General features: G+C 41.3%; 1 protein-coding gene across 2 annotated transcripts in view; it reads left to right on the forward strand.

Moving 5' to 3' along the window:
* The first annotated feature begins 3,467 nt into the window (after positions 1–3,467).
* LOC118418823 (nuclear mitotic apparatus protein 1-like) overlaps positions 3,468–18,953 on the forward strand; it is a 33,419-nt gene continuing 17,933 nt past the window's right edge. Inside the window, exons 1-14 of one of the 2 annotated variants that reach the window (XM_035824883.1) lie at positions 3,468–3,652; positions 4,634–4,716; positions 5,172–5,242; positions 5,718–5,800; positions 6,202–6,382; positions 7,181–7,362; positions 8,203–8,326; positions 8,726–8,843; positions 9,381–9,486; positions 12,168–12,393; positions 13,556–13,680; positions 14,204–15,550; positions 15,967–16,038; positions 17,334–17,486. In XM_035824883.1, the coding sequence (XP_035680776.1) occupies positions 3,611–3,652; positions 4,634–4,716; positions 5,172–5,242; positions 5,718–5,800; positions 6,202–6,382; positions 7,181–7,362; positions 8,203–8,326; positions 8,726–8,843; positions 9,381–9,486; positions 12,168–12,393; positions 13,556–13,680; positions 14,204–15,550; positions 15,967–16,038; positions 17,334–17,486 (2,913 nt within the window). In that variant the 5' untranslated portion in view covers positions 3,468–3,610. The remainder of the gene's footprint in view (positions 3,653–4,633; positions 4,717–5,171; positions 5,243–5,717; positions 5,801–6,201; positions 6,383–7,180; positions 7,363–8,202; positions 8,327–8,725; positions 8,844–9,380; positions 9,487–12,167; positions 12,394–13,555; positions 13,681–14,203; positions 15,551–15,966; positions 16,039–17,333; positions 17,487–18,953) is intronic. The other variant, XM_035824884.1, reaches the window with a different exon arrangement.

Raw genomic sequence — 18,953 nt, forward strand, 5'->3', positions numbered from 1 at the left:
CGCAACACCTCTCTGACTAACGTTATGTTGACTGCAAAACTAATGTGTCTCGCTAAATATCGCTGCTACGTTCCCTCTACTACTCTTGATACGAGGGGCATTCAATAAGTAATGTCCCTGACCCATTTCCCATAGCAGGAGATTAATGAAACTTGGCACAGTTATTAGTCTTTCTCTTCATAGGAACCACCCAGAGTTTTGCATTTCTCCCATCATTTGATGTAGCTCTGGACACCGTTCTTGTAGGACATCCCAGGTTGGTCCTCCGACAGATGCCTCATCAATGGCAGAAGAGGGACGACCAGGTCTGGGAGCTGTTTCCACAGACTTCCGACCTTGTTTGAATTCAGGATGCCAGCGTTTTACAAGGTCATATGATGGGGCATCATCACCATAAGTTTTTTTCATTTCATCAAAAGTCCCCTTTGGTGTGCGTCCTTTCAAATACAAAAACCGGATCACTGCGCGACACTCAACTTGCTCCATTTCACACTTGGTCCATTTCACACCTGACTCAGTTCAAACACCAGTAAATCAGTAACCACAATTAGTTCAGAGCTGTTTTTTGCAACATAACCCATAGAGATATGACTCATTACACATGCAAAATTTCATCTAGATCAGACAACTGGAAGTGGGTCAGGGGCATTACTTATTGAATGCCCCTCGTACCAGGTTTCACTTTAAACGTACTATTTCAGCTCATAACATGAGAAATTTTGTCCCTTTTTGTAATTTTTTATAATAATGAATATCATAACGAATGTCCAAAAGGTCCTTAACTGATGCCTGATTTAAACTAGAGTTCCACGAACACATACCTTTGCCAAATAAACCAGGTTTGTTATGTAGAATGATGTCTGTAGACAAATGCGTTACTCATTTCATTTTCTTCATAATTATATGCTTGGAGTTGGTTTATAAAATTTCGGCATTGATTATGCAAATTAGATCCCAAGTTACAATTAATTGATATCAAATTGTATCAAGCATAACTTAAGCTATCAGCATACCAAAAATCATGATGATCCTTTGATCCATTCTTGACTTATTCTCTTTCAAAGTCTTTAAAGATACAATCTTTATTGACACGACAAAAGTACAGCGACTTTCGTAAGGTCTACATGTATAACAACTACTTACAGTACAACTAAACACACATATGGATATCTATAGGTATGATTAAATCAACATATAGGGTCTAGCATGTCATTAACACTATTAGTTCTACGGTATAAACATTCGTGGATATATTTGCCTACTTGTACACAGTGAGGGTTATCGCCTCCCAGAATGTAGTTGAATTTATCTATCGAACAGAGAGTAGCAAATTCTTTAGAACAAGCGGAAAGTAATGTGAACAGCTCTGTGCGTTTATCATTATATCGAGAACAATCCATAACAAAGTGACGTTCGTCTTCGATCTCATTTGGGCAAAATGGACAAAACCTCTGGTCACGGGGAATTTTAGTTTATCTTCCGCCGGCTTCTATATTTAGTTTGTGACTACTGATTCTCATCTTTGTAATTGCTCTACGAAGTTCGAAACTGTGTACATTCGAAAGATACTTCTTTTGTCCGTATCTTTCCTTTAGCGTAGAATAAATGCAAAGTTTTGAGTTATTCTGGATAGAAGAATGCCATTTTAAATACACCTCTTACTCTCTTCCCTATTTCTCAGTTACATATGTGACAACTTTCATGAAAGTACTATAATGGAATGCAGTGGATTTATAAACTTTTCCTCATCAATTATGCAAATTAGCTGTTAATTAGCATAATAAGTATCACATTATATAAGTCTTCACTTTGGCTATCTACATGCCAAAAATCATGACGATCCGTCAACACGTTCACATTTTCTCATTAATTATGCAAATGAGATCATCATTTGCATGATAAATATATATTGACATTTCTCTCTTTCTCAGCTACATATGTGACAAGTTTTAAAGTCCTATCATGGAACGTAGTGAATTTATAAAACATCCTCATTAATTATTCAAATTAGCTGTTGATTTGCATAATTGGTATCTCATTATGTTTGTCTTCACTTACGCTACCTACATACCAAAAAACATGATGATCCGTCAACATCTTCATATTTTCTCATTAATTATGCAAATGAGGCCATCATTTGCATAATTGATATCTACCGACATTTCTCTCCTTCCCAGTTACATATGTGACAAGTTTGAAAGTCCTATCATGGAATGCAGTGGATTTATAAATTTTCCTCATTAATTATGCAAATTAGCTGTTGATTTGCATAATTAGTATATCATTTTGTAAGTCATCACTCATTCTATCTACATACCAAAAATCATGACGATCCGTCAACACGTTGTAGAGTTATTCTCATCCAAAGTTTGAAAGGAAACCGGCGCCTGCAGTTCCAAAAAAGCCGCTAGGGGGCCCAAACTCACAGCACTTACTCTCTGCCTCGAGGGCTATCTACCACTAAAAAATCATGATCACAGCATGTCCAGAACAGGAGATATCAAAAATTGAGGTTCTGCTGCAGTACCTTAGCAAGCCGCTAGGGGGCCCATTATCGAACTTGACCTTCGTTTTCCCGACCCCTACCCACCTACCAAATATTATCGGGATTCATCCAAAACTTCTTGAGTTATGCTGTTAACACACACACACACAGACACACACACAGACTCACAAGCCCAAAACATAACCTTAAGGTCTCATTGATGTATTACTCCGCGAGTGGGCACTAAACTAGATCCGAGCCAAAAAATAAACGGCTGCATGGACGCGTGCTTTTAGCGGTGAGAAATTCCCTTTTAGCCAGCGGAACTGATCTCAAAAGTTAGATTGGTGAAAGCTTGTTTTTAACTGAAGATATTAGCAGGTAAAGTTTTGCAGCCGCGCGCTAGGTCGGAGGTACACAGCCTTGGGTTCTGAGTGGTGCGGTTGTACACTCAAAGCGAAAAAAGTGCCTTTTGTGGGGATTGACTAATCGTCGTTTGTAATTGCTATAAAAAACGTTCCTACGTATAGTTTACGTTGACAATTTTTTCCCACGATATAGGGTAAATGTGCTCAACATAGAATGACAAATCTGCTAAAATTTTACGTAGCGTCATTATGAACGCGCCCATGAAAAACACGAATTATAACATACAGGTCTATGGAAAGAAGAAACTCATCAATGAGACCTTAGCCATTCTGGCAAAGGTAATAAGCACCAGTAACATCTACCTAACATCGGGAACGAGAAGGGGTATGTACCATAATCATAATTTTCTGTTTCGAATTGACGAGATACTAATGGGGCAAAATTAGTCGTATACTTCGCAAAAATTAATAGATATTTTACATTAGTTATCTTTCATCATCAAACTAGCCCATTTATTTGTGTAAACTATGATATTTATTCATTATTGTCAAAAATCACCACCCCCGTGTTAGAGATAGACTGTTCCAATTTTGTTTGGTCACGTGGTTTAACCGACACCGCCATATTTAAATTTTCAGACGAGTGGCTGTCAGACTGTTCTTTTTCTTCGACGGAACTCTTATTCTTTGTCTCGTATTTTGTCCGTCTTTACTGGTTTTTCTGAGAAGGTGAAGAAACTACATGTAACAGCCAGCAATGCCGTACAACAGGGGGAAGTTGAATGCCCTCTTAGGCTGGGTAAGTCGTGTTTTTAGACATTTTGTTTGTGAAAGTTGTCGGTTGTTTTTCTGTTTGCGACCATGACGCGACATGTCTAAGCTGTGGTTTGTTTGTTTTCTTGGACGAAATTGTTATGTTTTAGCTACATTTTCCTTTGACTAACGTAGAATTAGATTTGTAGAAGAGTTGGGAAGAGAATTGAGACGAATTTTAGAGGTGGTAAGGTAAAAAATAGAGGTAAAACTTCTTAATATCCGCTCAGAGTCGGACAAAAGTTTGGGCAAGATGGCGCCCGTGTTGCACGTGCAAAAAAATGATATAAAATGTTATTTTGCCACAATATTTTCTCTTTTTCAATTTGAATCAACTTTCGGCATAAAAGGAACCCTAATTTCGTGTTAATCTTTTTCTGTATCAATTAGATATTATATACCTTAATAATTACTATCATACAAGTCGTTTTTACTCCCAAACAAATTTTGCCCGTAGGCATATTGTCTAATGTTCAACGGTAAAATCTTGTTGGGTGTGATAATGATTTTCAAAAAAAGTTGCAATGACTTTTGTCAGATTTTCTGCAAAGATTTATACCTGGAAGACAAATAATATTTATGTTCCCCTTTGCTTAATAATGCCTTAAACGTACTATGACTATACTACAAGTATTGCAGCTGTGTACTCCTAAACAAATTTTCAGTTACACAGGTTTAGGTACAAGTTCAGACCTGAATCTCTCTCTGAACTACTTGTTCAAGTAAAAGTCAATCTTCCAAAAGGAAAGAAGCATGTTTGAACCAATAAAAACTTGTTTTGAATTGTGATAGACACATGATGCAACAACAGTTTGAAATTATAAAATTGTTGTTTCTTCCCTCGCTGAGGCTTGGAGACTGTTATGTTTTTTTCACGGTTATTTTGTTTGGCCATTCCTGTACAGTATCTTGCCTGGCTTGCGTGGACTAACGGTAGTTTAATTTTTTCTTCAACTTTCCTTTGCAGGTCAATCTGCTTGGGGTGGGGACAGTTGAATCCCTGAAAGAGCTCCGGGACGGACATATATTGGTCAGGATCGTTCAGCTCATGTAAGTTTGTGTCAACCATGATATACTTTTCTTCAAGTTGTATGCAAACCACATAGGGGGCTAACACTGGGATCCATCACTGAACAATTTGAAACCCCCATGCCACTATCCAGTCATTCCAGTACTGTCGCCAATTGTAAAAAAAAATTCCATCCCACTCATTGTTTAAAAGCCAGCATTGTAAAATTTTAATCATTAAATGTGTTGAAAGTTTTTGAAAGAAAATACAATCATCTATTTCATGTTGTGAAGTTCAGATTTTTTGATGGACAGGGCGATTTTTTTCTGTACCAACCAGGCTGATAAGCAAGAAACAACAACACAAAGAGGCAGTAACCAGCCTGTGCCCATTTGTTTCTTGGAAGATCACAATTTTTAAACATCATGCTTATGTGGTGCATTGATGTCACAGCATCTCTCCCTGAATATTGGTGTTATGTTCTGGAATGTTTCAGTGATCCCAAGGTAGAGAGTGATGCAGAGGATGCAGATGGAAGGGCAGAAGTGGTGAAGAGTTTCCTGGAAGGTAGGAACTTACCGTAAATCTTTAACTTTCACGTTGGCTTTGTTTTTGCTGGGACCTCTTTCTTGCAAATTTGAGACATTGTGAATATGTGTACCTTGTAAAAGTTGTATGATATAACTACAAATTTTCTTTCAATGAATTTCACTGCTTATTTAAACAAACAACTTTTGTAACTTCTGTGAATATTTTAATCACGTTGGTAAGTCACTAGAAAATATATAGTTCTTTGTGCACAGCCAGGAAGCTTTTGTTTTACCTGAGCTAGCATTTCGTGGAACCTGTTGGTATTGTCCAGAGGATTTTGGCAGAATAGCATTTCGTTATGTAGAAAGAGCTTTGTTTCCCATTTGCAACTTAGTCGACTTAGTCAAAGAATAGATAGTGAAATGGTAACATGTGTAGCAAATAATGCAATCAATGCAAAGTTTTGCACAGGAAAGCTAAGAAACAAATAATCATCATTTCTTCTTCCCAGGCTTCCATGTGACCAACTTTGGAAACAACGCATACCTGAACTGGGACGCCATCAAACGGGCCAATGAGGATGAGATCGCCAAGGTAAGGTCTCACTCAAGTGGGTCTTTTCATTTTCTGACTGAAGAGTTTCAAGTATTGTGTGTCACTTTGGGTGTAACGCAACGGCTTTGTACAATACTTAGACCTGTAGGTTTGATCTACTCACACGGGGATGGACTCCTAGTCTTACTACTCTTTTGATAAGTGTTGTGTTTTTTTTTTAACATGCTTAGGGTACATGGTTAAGTGTCACTTATGATATAGACAAATACAATAAAGGTTCAAGGCTACCACACAACATATTTTCCCTCTCTACTTTCTCCTTTTTTTGGGTCAAAATCGGGTGAAAGTTAATGAGCGTGCTGATGTCATCCATAAAAGTTACTTGCTGTGGCCTTACGAGTAAGTAAATGTTGATACCATTTCTTGAACCTTAACTTTAGGCAGCCACCCTGCTCCTCTACACTGCCTTTATGAGTGATGCCCGAGATCAGTTCATGTCTAAGATGGACGGGAGGATGGGGAAGGACTGGGAGGTCACCATCAAGGACATCCTGGAGTTCAACATCACCAACGATAGGAAGGGCCCGCGCCCGGACTTCGCAGAGATCCTCAAAGTGCAAAGTAGGTTTTCAGTCACGTTTTTGTTATAGTTTTCATCTTACACTGTTTACTTTGAAAAAAAATCATTCGTTCAAAGTTTTTCTAGTCGATGTACTTGAATTGGTTTATCATTATAAGACTATTTGACATTTTTATAGGAGTTTCTACGTTGTCTGAAGAGATTATTGCCAGCGATGCTGATGGCTCAGGTACATTTTTGTTTCCCAAGAGCAGCGGTAGTACCTTACTTTATGTGGAAGCTTCTTGAAGGTTGCATACCCATAGTTCACGTGTGCATGCAAAGGGTTTAAAGGTAAATTCTTGGAAAAAATTTTTTGACTCTTCAGTAGATTCCTTTATTTTTGTGGTGGCTTTATTTTGCAAGTTCAGGGTTCAAAGGAGGTTTTCCCGGTTATAAGTTGGCTGTTGAAAGGCAAATACAGAATGGCTTATACTGCTACTTCTACATATTACACGACAAAGTGCCCCAAGGCACATTGCGTCCTGGGAACTAATCTCCAAGCAAATCCTACGGTAGCATATAAGATAGTATCAAAAGCTGCCAGAGGAGTGAAGCCAGTCTTAGGAGTGTGTTTGGCTACGGGGCAAATGGACACTTTTGACTGACTACACTCCTTGGCTTGGCCAGTTTGGTACTACGTATGTTATGCCATTGTATGATCTGCTTGGAGATTACCAGAGAACCAGGGTGCAGGTAGTGTGGCAGGTGGTAGTGCACGAAAAAGTATAAAAACGAATGGGAAAAAATGTCCATACTCTAGATATAAAATGGTTATAACAATTTGTCTTTCCCTCTAGGTATGGTGTCGCCTGATGGCATCAGCGACGGCGGAGACCGTAAAGGCAGCCTGACCAATGGGAGCATCAGGCACTGCTCCGTAGCGACTCCGATGTCCCCGGGACCGGTGGTGACACGGCTGTTCGACAGCCCCATGTCACCTGTGCGACACCTGATGCAGTCTCCGCAGATGCAGTATAAGGTATGTGGGTAGAGCAGGGTTCGGGACAGGGCTCTAGCCAGCTCGAATTTTTTTCCGTCAGCCCATTTCCATTGTCTCGAAAACACTATTCCAGGAGGTAGATATAGACTGAACTGAGACCTTGAAAAACGGGTTTTAATGAGATTATCATATGCGAAAGGGCACCGACACACATTGTCAACAATCATAACAATAGCAAGACAAACAGTGTGTGGCTTTTACGACCGTCCCCAAGCCGCCTGTAGCTTCCACCAAGGAGCTTTTATCAGATTTTTGTCCGTCAAGGTTGACGGATTGGTTTTAAAATTTTTCCGTCATACGCAGCAAATTTCCGTAAATTGATGGAAAAACGGACGCTGGCTAGAGCCCTGGTTCGGAATATGGGTGGGTACCTGTGCAAACCGTTTTTTTTGTTGGACTGGTACGGAAAAAACAGACCCCAAAAAATCAGTAGACCAGATGTTGGACCAATTAGAAGATGAACAGATTATACCAGCACTACGGCAGCAGGCCTTCACATGTTTTGAGGCTTATTGGTCAAGAAAATAGCAAGAGCAAAGTAGAGGAGAGTTGATAGTAATTTTTATGAAGTTTCTACGGTCAAACTTGGTCAAACTTAACAGGCGGTAACAGTCATTGCAGCTAATAACAATCCACATACACAGCATAGGACATTTGTGTATAAAACCCAGTACATGGACCAGTGCAGGTTAGGTGCAGATAGACACCAGAGATACCTGCACAGCTCCAATTTAAACCTGCAAATGCACTAACCTGCAAATGCAGGTGGTATTTCCAGCCCTGAAGAAGAAATAACAGTTTAACAACTGCATCTCACAGATTGCTCTCACCAAGGCCCAGCAGCAGGTACAGCAGCTCAAGGTAGAGCTGGGGACTAAAAACCACATCATCGAGGAAGGTGACATCCAGGTCCGGAGGATGCAGAGGGCGCTTGAACAAAAAGGTCAGTGCTTTTTGTTTTGAACACTCGCTGTACACAGTAGGTGCAAACTGCATAGGGCTGAACTGTAAGGTTTGATCCACTCACACCTGAAAGGACCCCTACTCTTTTTGATAAGTGTTGTGGTCTTGCACGAGGTGTGGCTCTCCTTGGACCAGGCTTTTAGCCAGGCATGCGTCAAGGCGTCATTTGGACACACTTTTCTTAAAATAAGAAGAAATTGGATGCACTAGACGCCCTTACAATTTGGGGAGCAGATCCTCTGACAAGCATGAGATTCTGATTGACCAGGGATGCCACTAGATCATTTGTGGTCACAGTCTTCTGCTGTGACCTCTTTGACAGTAATTTTGCCCCTCAGGATACCTTGGAATACACCAATTTATTTTTTACTCTTCACAGATTCCGAGATGCGAGAATTGGCTGCGAGACTGGAGGGCCTGAGAGCGTTGCAGGATGAGAACGACGCCCTGCGCTCTGGTGAGGACCAGCGCAAACAGCTGCAGCAGAAGTGTGACAGGTACATGTACATACATAGAGAATACTTCACTGTGTTGTTTGTAGATGCAGAATGCACTATTCTTCAGGGCTCGAAATACTGGGGTTTTGTGCACCCAGGTGTACCCAAAATTGGAGCTGTCAAATGAATTAATGAGGACAGTCCTCGGGAACGTGTACAGTCCTCTAAAAAAGCGGACAGTCCTCGACTTGTAAGCGTACAGTCCACTTGGAAAACGGACGTTCCTCCCTTTATTAGCATACTGTCCTCGGAATGTCCGCAGCCGAGGACTGTATGCTAATAAAGGCAGGAACGTCCAAGAGGACTGTACGCTTGAAAGTCGAGGACTGTCCGCTTTTTTAGAGGACTGTACACGTTCCCGAGGACTGCCCCCATTCGATTGGTCGGGGTGATTAGCCGGGATAGAGTTGTTGCTTCATATTCAAACTAACAACAGGTTCAATTGACATGCTCCACTTTAATGATGCCCTCTTAAAAGATAACTTAGCCTGGACAAGGTGTTAGAAAAGTGACCAATGATTTTTGTTGTTCTTCAAGGCTGACAAAAGTGCTGCAAGAGTACGAAGTCTACAAGAGTGAGTGCCAGGAGTTGAAGAAACACAATGACCGACTCTTTGAGGAAAAACACCAGATGGAGGATTCTGTGAGTTACCTACTGCTTTCCTGTACCTGTAAGAGTACCTGTACGAGTACCTGTCTATAGCTAGGGCCGACCCTAACTGAAGAATAGAATGTTAAATGGAGGTCTGTGTTTGAGGAGAACCCCCCCTCAAACCCATAAAAGAACCCACCATACTAGGGCTATGTACCTAAATACAGCGTACCTGTACCGTACCTGTAAAATTGTTTAGGTACAGGTCCGGACCTAAACATCTGTGTACCTGCACCTAAACAATATAAATCACTATTACACTACTTTTTAAGACTGCCGGACAAGTAAATCCCGAATCAACAATGACAATGGTGATAATCTTGCAGTTGAAACTTAAGAAAACTTGCAAAGAAATTGTTTTGAGGTTCAAATATGTAATTCCCCATACAAAGATGACAATTTATCACTAGAAAAGACAGTTAGCTACATGTTTAACTCATGTATATACTCTCACCTCTCAAATAAACGTACCGGTACGTTTATTTTTTTCCGCCTCAAAATCCACCCGGTACGTCCTTATTTTAGACGGTACGTTTATTTTTTTTTCAAATTGGGGCTTTCTTTACTAACCTGGGACCCCAAAAATATTGAAAGTTTGGTATTTTCTGCCCATATTTCCGCTGTATTTTTGCTTAATATTCACTATTTTTCGGACGAGGCATCGCGGATTTCCCTGCCGCTAGCGCTATGACCCAAACATAACTAGGGATGCGTACCGGTACGCAGGACCAGTTCTGGACTTGCAAAAACGTTTCGGTTCAGGTCCAAAAATACCGGAACACAAGTGATTCGGCACTGGACTCGTAAAAAATATATCCTTTTCGTTTTAGACCATCTTTAACCTTCCAAAAATCTTGAAATGTTGCGCTGAACAAAGACGAAAACATCGAGGTCACATGCTACACACACAGTCGCTTACTTCCGTAAATTCTCTATCAAAACACAGAAATTAACCACCAACCAAACAAATTAAAAAGTTACCAATACTTTTCCACTATTTTTCATCCGTAGTCAACTTGTTTTAATGTTCCAGCAACGAAAAAATCATTCCAAAACAAAGCATAGCGTTCAATCGGCTCGAAAAGATCCGCCATGTTGGATTCATCAACTCACGCCGAATCTCGCGGTAATGTGCGAGAGAATCATATATTTTCTGCAGTACCGGTATTTCTCGATAGGGGGCAGTGTCTATGACCTTGGTTTCTGCAACATTGAAAATATCACAAGTGGTGAATAAGGTATTCTAAGTTGGAATGTTTCTTCAAAATGTTATTTTGTAACAATGGTTATAAAATAAACTTCTCTTTTTATTTCTTCAATTTTTATTTTCATTCATTTTTTTACTTTTATTTTAATCTTTGTTGATGGTGTGACACTCAGATAAAGAAAATATGTGCAATAACATAGGAATTATTCTGTTCATTATTTATACAATTAAATGATATGGTAATAAAAAAAATAAAAAATAAAAAATAACTGATATGCTACTGAGGCATAAATAAATAAAAAGAGCCTACCTGCTTATCATCTTCTCTTGGACTGAAGTAGCATGGGCACAGTTTACATGTCAATTTGGTATTTTTCCGGGGGGTACTTTTATTCCAGGGGGTACTTTTATTAGATTTTGAAGATTTGTCCGGGGGGTACTTTTATTCCAGGGGGTACTTCTATTTGAGAGGTGAGAGTACTTGGTTTAACTTTTTTTAGGTACAGGTGCAGGTCCGGACCTGTACCTAAACCTGTGTACCTGTACCTGTACCTGAAATTTGTTCAGGTACACAGCCCTACACCACACTTCACAAAAATAGTAGGCCTGGATCCTTCCCGGTGTGAGAGGATCAGTTAAATCTGTCAGGTCATATATGCAGCTTGTACTCTTTAGACTTTTAAATTCAAGTTCAGTACAAACCTGGTGTGTTACACCATAACTTCGGGTATGTAATACAAACAAACAAATATCATTTTCTCCCTTGCATCGCAAAGGTAAATTCCCACAAACATTTCTAGCGTGCCATAACTTATAGAACTGTTTTCCAACCCTTCCTGCAGTTGAAGAGTAGTAAAGAGATGGTTCAACAGGTTCAAGAGCTTCAGGCGGAGCTCCACCATGCAGACATTTCCCCATTTACGGTATCTCACGACTTATAGAACTGTTTTCCAACCCTTCCTGCAGTTGAAGAGTAGTAAAGAGATGGTTCAACAGGTTCAAGAGCTTCAGGCGGAGCTCCACCCTGCAAACATTTCCCCATTTACGGTGTCTCACGACTTATAGAACTGTTTTCCCAACCCTATCTGCAGTTGAAGAGTAGTAAAGAGATGGTGCAACAGGTTCAAGAGCTTCAGGCGGAGCTCCACCCTGCAAACATTTCCCCATTTACGGTATCTCACGACTTATAGAACTGTTTTCGCACCCTTCCTGCAGTTGAAGAGTAGTAAAGAGATGGTGCAACAGGTTCAAGAGCTTCAGGCGGAGCTCCACCCTGCAAACATTTCCCCATTTACGGTGTCTCACGACTTATAGAACTGTTTTCCCAACCCTTTCTGCAGTTGAAGAGTAGTAAAGAGATGGTGCAACAGGTTCAAGAGCTTCAGGCGGAGCTCCACCATGCAGACATTTCCCCATTTACGGTATCTCACGACTTATAGAACTGTTTTCCCAACCCTTGCTGCAGTTGAAGAGTAGTAAAGAGATGGTGCAACAGGTTCAAGAGCTTCAGGCGGAGCTCCACCGTGCAGACCAGCATGCACAGTCCCTGCAGGAGTCCCTGGCTGCCAAGGACAGGGAGCTGGTCCACATGCAGCAGGAGAAGGCCCATGTGCTGGAGCAGGCTCGGTACACCCAGGAGAGACTCCGGGAGACAGAGGAGGAGCTAAGGGAGACCATGCACAGCAGTGGGGGTAAGGAACTGATCATCAGTTCATACTAGGTTCTCCTGTTAAGCTCACAGTATTACACTGTCTTACCACTGTTGAACATACACTGTGATTTATACACTGTGATTTGTATCCCTTTGCTGTGATTTGTATATACCCTATGCTGTAGTTTGTGTCCCCTATGCTGTGATTTGTATCCCCTACACTGTGATTTGTATCCCCTACATTGGGATTTGTATCCCCTATGCTGTGATTTGTATCCCCTACATTGTGATTTGTATCCCCTACATTGTGATTTGTATCCCCTACATTGTGATTTGTATCCCCTACATTTTGATTTGTATCCCCTATGCTGTGATTTGTATCCCCTACATTGTGATTTGTATCCCCTACATTGTGATTTGTATCCCCTACATTGTGATTTGTATCCCCTACATTTTGATTTGTATCCCCTATGCTGTGATTTGTATCCCCTACATTGTGATTTGTATCCCCTACATTTTGATTTGTATCCCCTATGCTGTGATTTGTATCCCCTACATTGTGATTTGTATCCCCTACATTGTGATTTGCATCCCCTACGCTGTGATTTGTATCCCCTACGCTGTGATTTGCATCCCCTACACTGATTTGTATCCCCTATGCTGTGATTTGTATCCCCTATGCCGTGATTTGGACCCCAATGCTACATGTTTCAACCAGTGTAAAGGGCTTTTATGTTATTTTGTAACAGAGATTAAAAAATGTTGGCTTTCATTAAATTTGGCACTCAATAGGAGGGCAATCTGACTTGCCGGAGGGCTGGGAACAAGTGTGATGCAGAATGCGCTGTGTTCTATTTTTTTGATGTCAATGTGCCAGATGTTGAGAAAATTTGTTGTCCTCTAACCAAAAATGGTAGCAACGGCAGTTCCAATATGCAAATCCTGTATTCGAATTTCGACCACTCCACACTCAGTGTGTTCAGTTTATTAGATGGAAGTGTTATCAAAGTACTAACCCCATGTGACACACAAGTTATCGCCTGGTCAAGAACACCCGTATTGAACGTTATCACAGCCTATAGTATGACATAGATAAGTAGATGAATGTGATATCATAATTTATGACTGTAATGAGACCTGTTACAGTAATTCAGTAATTCCATTTATCAATTGGTTACTGGAGTTGTTCCTCTTGCCCACAGTTGAGTCCATGGCCCTTGGTGAGTCCCTAGGAGGTATAATGGATAAGCATGCCCAGCAGCTGGAACAGGAGCTGGCCCTGTTACGGGACACATGGACCAGCCCGGAGGAGGCTGCCAAACAGGAGGTAAGGGTTTAAACCTCTTTCTGTTTCCACATCTCCATACAAAAACTCTGTTGGTCTGGGCCAACTTTTCACTGGCCCAAAATTTGAATGACTGTTCTTTGTATTTTTACTTGCAGCAAGGAATTTATCCTTTTTGTTTCTTGACAGCTGTTTCTTGTTTTGTGACTTGACAATTTGTGTGGATGTCAAGTGGCATGAACAATTTTCACTTTTACTTGCCCGAACCAGCTTTTTTCTTTCCTAAAATTCAAATGACAATCATTCTTTTAGTATGTATATTCACTTCCAGCAATGTAATTCTTTCATTATTGGCAATATTTCCCTGTGTTGATCAATGCTTGATGCCTTGACTAAACAATAACAAGAATCAAAATATCACTAATTGAAAAAAATCTTACTTGGACTTGTCCAACCCTAGTATTGCCTTAAGGAAGATGATTGTTGGTCACTGAAATTTCGGTTGTAATGCGAACTTTGTATTCATATTGATACAGATGTCCCTTCCCGTTTCTCTCCTCCATAGGAGAAACACAGAACGGACATTCATCAGCTCCAGCAGGACCTTCAGAATCTCCAGAATGAAGCCGCGATGGAGAAGGAAGCTCTCCAGTCCAAGCTGGGTGCGGTCTGCGCAGCCAAGACCGCCATGGGTGTGACGCTAGAGAACGAGCGCTGGACCTTCCAAGCCAAGAAGGATGCTTACAGGGAGGAGATTCTAGAGATTGGGAGGAAGTTTGAAGGTAGCAAACAGAGGATAGCGCAGCTTGAAGAGGAGAATAGCGTCATCATGGCAATGATGCAGGATGAAAAGGATGCTCTCCATCGTCAACTAGAAGAGATGTCCGCTGCGGCAGAACAGAAGTGCCTGCAGTTGAACGACCAGCTTAGCCTCCTACAGGAAGAAAAGGCGGCCGTCGTGGCCAACCTTGAGGGCTTCACAGCCAGGATGGAAACAAAGGTAGCGGGGCTAGAGAAAGAACTGGAACAAACAGCCCACGACAAAACTGCTGCGGAGAGCACGCTTCGCGTTACTACAGAGCAGCTGACCGCTGTAGAAAGGGAGAAAGCAGCAGTAATGTCGGAGCTGGAGCAGGTCAAGGCTCAGAAAGACAAGGAGAAAGGGCAGCTGCAGGATCGACTGGTGGCCATGGCAACTGAGAACTCCGCCCTATCCGCAGAGCTGGAGAGTAAAGGAAAGCTGTGCCTCACCCTGGAGGCTGAGAAGTCCATGCTAGCGGATGCCATCGGGAAGCTCGGTGCGTCATCGGAGAAGGAGAAGAACGAACTCCAAACCCTTGTGGATGGTCTCAACACCGAGCGGGACGGTCTGTTGGACCAATTAGAGGTCACAAACAGGGAGAAGGAAGACCTACAACGGCAGAACGCAGACCTCCGCACCGAAGTCGACAGCTACACGCAGGACAAGGGAGGCGTCATGCAGAAATTAACCGAGGTAGCTGCATCGAATGCCGAGCTGAAGGCAAAGTTGCAACATAGCCGTTTAGACTCCATCAGCGATTGCCTAGACATCCTCATATCCTCCCAGGAGGATTCCATGGACAGTGTCCGACAAGAGCATGCGGAGCTCTGCATGGAAAACAGGGAACTCCTCAAGAAAACGGAAGAGCTGAAGAAGCTCCTAGAAGAAAACTCAGACCAGCTCCACCTCGTGACGGAAGAAAAAGAAGTCAAGATCTTGAACCTGGAGTTGGAAGTGCGGGATCTGCAGTGTTCTCGGGACAAAGCGCAGCAGGAAACGTGGTCGCTGCAAGCCGAGATCTCCCAGATGGAGAGAGCTGCTGAAGTCCTGAAAGAGCAACATGCACAATTGCAGCAGTTAGAGTCAAACAGTCAAGAACAACTGGAGAAGGTAATAAATAAGGAAAGCAGGGCTCAAAATTAATTTTTGGGATAGAGTGCACTGGTGCACCCAGCAAAATTTTTGGGTGCACCACATGAAATAAAGTATGTAGAATGTGAGAAAAGCTAATTACAAAACTTAATTACAAGCTATTAAATTTTTGTACCATGACAGACATTTTATTATCTTTCTCACACTTGGATGTCAAGAATATGATGTATACTAGTATACTTTGCGTGCGTCAACATTAGAAAATGTTTTTAAAAAATTGGGGGCACAGTTCCAATTTAGGGTGCACCAGGGTGCGCAAACACCCAGTATTTCGAGCCCTGGAAAGGAATGGAAATTCAGTTGTATGACTTATTTTTGTTGCCATAAAATGGAGGGTATTCCCTCAAAATTAACACCAATTTTTTATATGTCAGGCGGCAGGCATGCAGACGGAGCTTCAGTTTATCCAGGATAGACTGGTTCTTAGTGAAACTGCAAAGAACAGGGTAAGACAAAGGAACAGAACAATATGGTATTCAGTACAATCCAGGGTTGAACAAGTTTTCTAAAATCCCATTGTCCTACCGGGCAAGCACATAATAAATGTACTTGCCCGAACCAATTTTTCACTTGCCCAAAATTCAAATGTCACTGTTACTAGTATATGCATTTTCACTTCAAGCAATGGAATTCTCTGTAGACAATTGCTTGATGTCATGACTGTAAAAAGTAACAAGTATATCAAAATTGCACTAAAATCAATGGAAAAATCTTACTTGCCCGATCGGACAAGTGGGGTAGGACATGCACTTGCCCGAACAGCACTTTTACTTGCCCTGGACAATAGGGCTAGTGGACTTGTTTATCCCTGATCATGACAATCTCACTCACTCATCCACTCAGCCAAATGAGTACACTTTACTAGTATGTCACCTTCGCCGCCTTTAAAATTGTAGTTTGCGAGGAGTTGGAGCGCTACTCTTTTTTGGCAAATTTACCAACATTGCGCATGGCAATATCAATCATTTTCTATTTGACTTTGGCAGGGTCAGTTGAATTTTGAGACGATCAAGACAGTGTTACTTGGTGAGAAAGATAAGTGGGTACTGAAATCATGTGTAACTTATTGCTCGTGCCAGTTGTGGTTAATTGATCAACATTTTCTCTATAATGGCCACCAGTCCTGTCTACAGTGACCACATTTCTCCAGACCCTTAAAGGGACATAATGTAAAAAATAAAGTCACTGTTTTCGGTCATTTTTCTACATTATGAGTTGAGTCTATCTTATTACACTGCACAGCAATATTCACAACGTACGGATACGACTTTGTTGCAAGGCGGGGACGTCTTGAAATATGCGCACTTCCCACCGCCGCTTGAGTTGCCCGCCATCTTTTCCAACTCCCCGGCGAACCAAAGTGTGTTTTAGAACGTGTTCGGTGGTTCGCTCGAATCGTTACTGAAGTTTGTTGAAAGTCCCCACTAAGCTCCGAAGATCTGCGACCGCAACGGTCGATTCGGAAATCTACAGCCGGCTTACTTCCGGTAGGCTACTCGGAAGTAAGAGAATTTGGTCGTGGCTTACGTTGGCTTTGTTAATTAGCGCTAGAAATGTGATAAAGTGACGCAGATATGTTGGAAATAAGTTACAAATGTCAATCTGACTGGTGATTTTCAAGTTCAGAACATTTGAAATTTTGGCGCCAAATTTCTACACTATGTCCCTTTAAGTGGCCGCTAATAGACAGGTTTGACTGTATGTATGGATTTTATCAAACTTGTTTAATCCTGATCTCCAGGTTGAAGCCCAGAATATGGAGCTGTGTTCAGAGATACAGACCATGAAGGAACAGGTGTCGTCTCTGGAGTCTGCCATCAGTGTCCACCAACAGCAGCTCCAGGACAAGGAGGAGGCTATCACGGTTAAGGACAAGATAACACAGGAGCTGCAGGTACTGTATTTAAGTTTGCGGGATATGATTTATCGGTAGCGAGAAGATAGAGAGAGAGATAGATCAGGGCTCAAAATACCACCTGCATATGCAGGTTAGTGCAGGTAACATATTGAAGCTGTGCAGATATTTCTGATGTCTACCTGCACTGGCCATATAACATGCATTGGCATAATACCGGCCGTAAGACTTATACCGGCCGATAAAAAATAATGGAATTTAAAGAGATCTACACATGCAACAATAGTTATTTCTGAGGTATGCACACTTCAGACATCTAGGTGTCCAAAGGTAAGCTGTAACAGCAACATGTAACTGGAGAAAATGATACGTTGATCATTTGCCAAATTAGCATTGCTTGAGAAATTGCAGTAAACCTGCCGGTATTATGCCAATGGATGTTACTTGGTTTTATACATAAATGTCCTATAATGTGGGTGTTTGTAGATTGTTATTAGCTGCATTGACTGTTACTGCCTATAAAGTATAAAAGAAAAAATAGCAATGGTCCCTTAACAATTTTAGTATGATCCATACTGCCTCAATTCAGAGCAGTGCAGGTGAAATTTGTCCGGTGCAGGTAATTTTCAATATTACCTGCACCAGTGCAGGTAGACAGGAAAAGCTGTTTTGAGCCCTGCACATACTGTAGTTACATACTGTAATGGAAAAATATTTGCGGTGGCTGTCAGTTTGCGATGAAACGGCATCCGTTAACACTGAACATAAAACCACAGTATTTGGATGGTTATGGGCAGATTTTGGAACAGGAGATAGCGTTACTGTAAATTGTAAAACTTTTGCAGCATTCGCATTCTTCCATGTGGTTGCTTTACTGCAAATTCATAGCACTAGTGTACCACAGAATTGTTAAACTGCATGACATTGTATAACGTTACCTCATTTTTCCTCATACTTAGAAATATATCTGTCACAGTGGAGATCACGATCCAGGAGAATCGCCGATCCTCCTAGGAGAGATCGCGATCGGAGTTTCTCCTAGGAGAAACTACGATAGATATAGGAAACAGATCCCGATCGCAATCTGTACTAGTAGAATCGGCGATTCTCCTAGTACAGATTGCAATCGGGATCTCTCCTAGGAGAAACTCCGATCCAAACTCAAACGATGCTAAGATGTATGAAACAGCAATAATTATTTTGATAAGCAATGATTTTATTCAGTTTCAAATGCAAACCTACTAACTCATTACCAACTACACTCAAGCCTACTTCTGTACTTCTACAATGTTAACTTCACCGAAGACTACCACACTTGAGTCACTTCTGCAACTTTACTCAATGCACACTTCTACTCAATGCTACCTCACTATTGTCACTTCTACAACTATACTCAAGATACCATACTGGTCTTCTTCTTCTTTCGTGTCATCACTACTGGCGTCACTACAACTATACTAAGGCAACCACACTATCATATAGTATATAGCATCATTTTTCTAACAG

Source organism: Branchiostoma floridae, chromosome 7 (assembly GCF_000003815.2).
Source record: "Branchiostoma floridae strain S238N-H82 chromosome 7, Bfl_VNyyK, whole genome shotgun sequence".
In the NCBI taxonomy this organism is placed as follows: Eukaryota; Metazoa; Chordata; class Leptocardii; order Amphioxiformes; family Branchiostomatidae; genus Branchiostoma; species Branchiostoma floridae.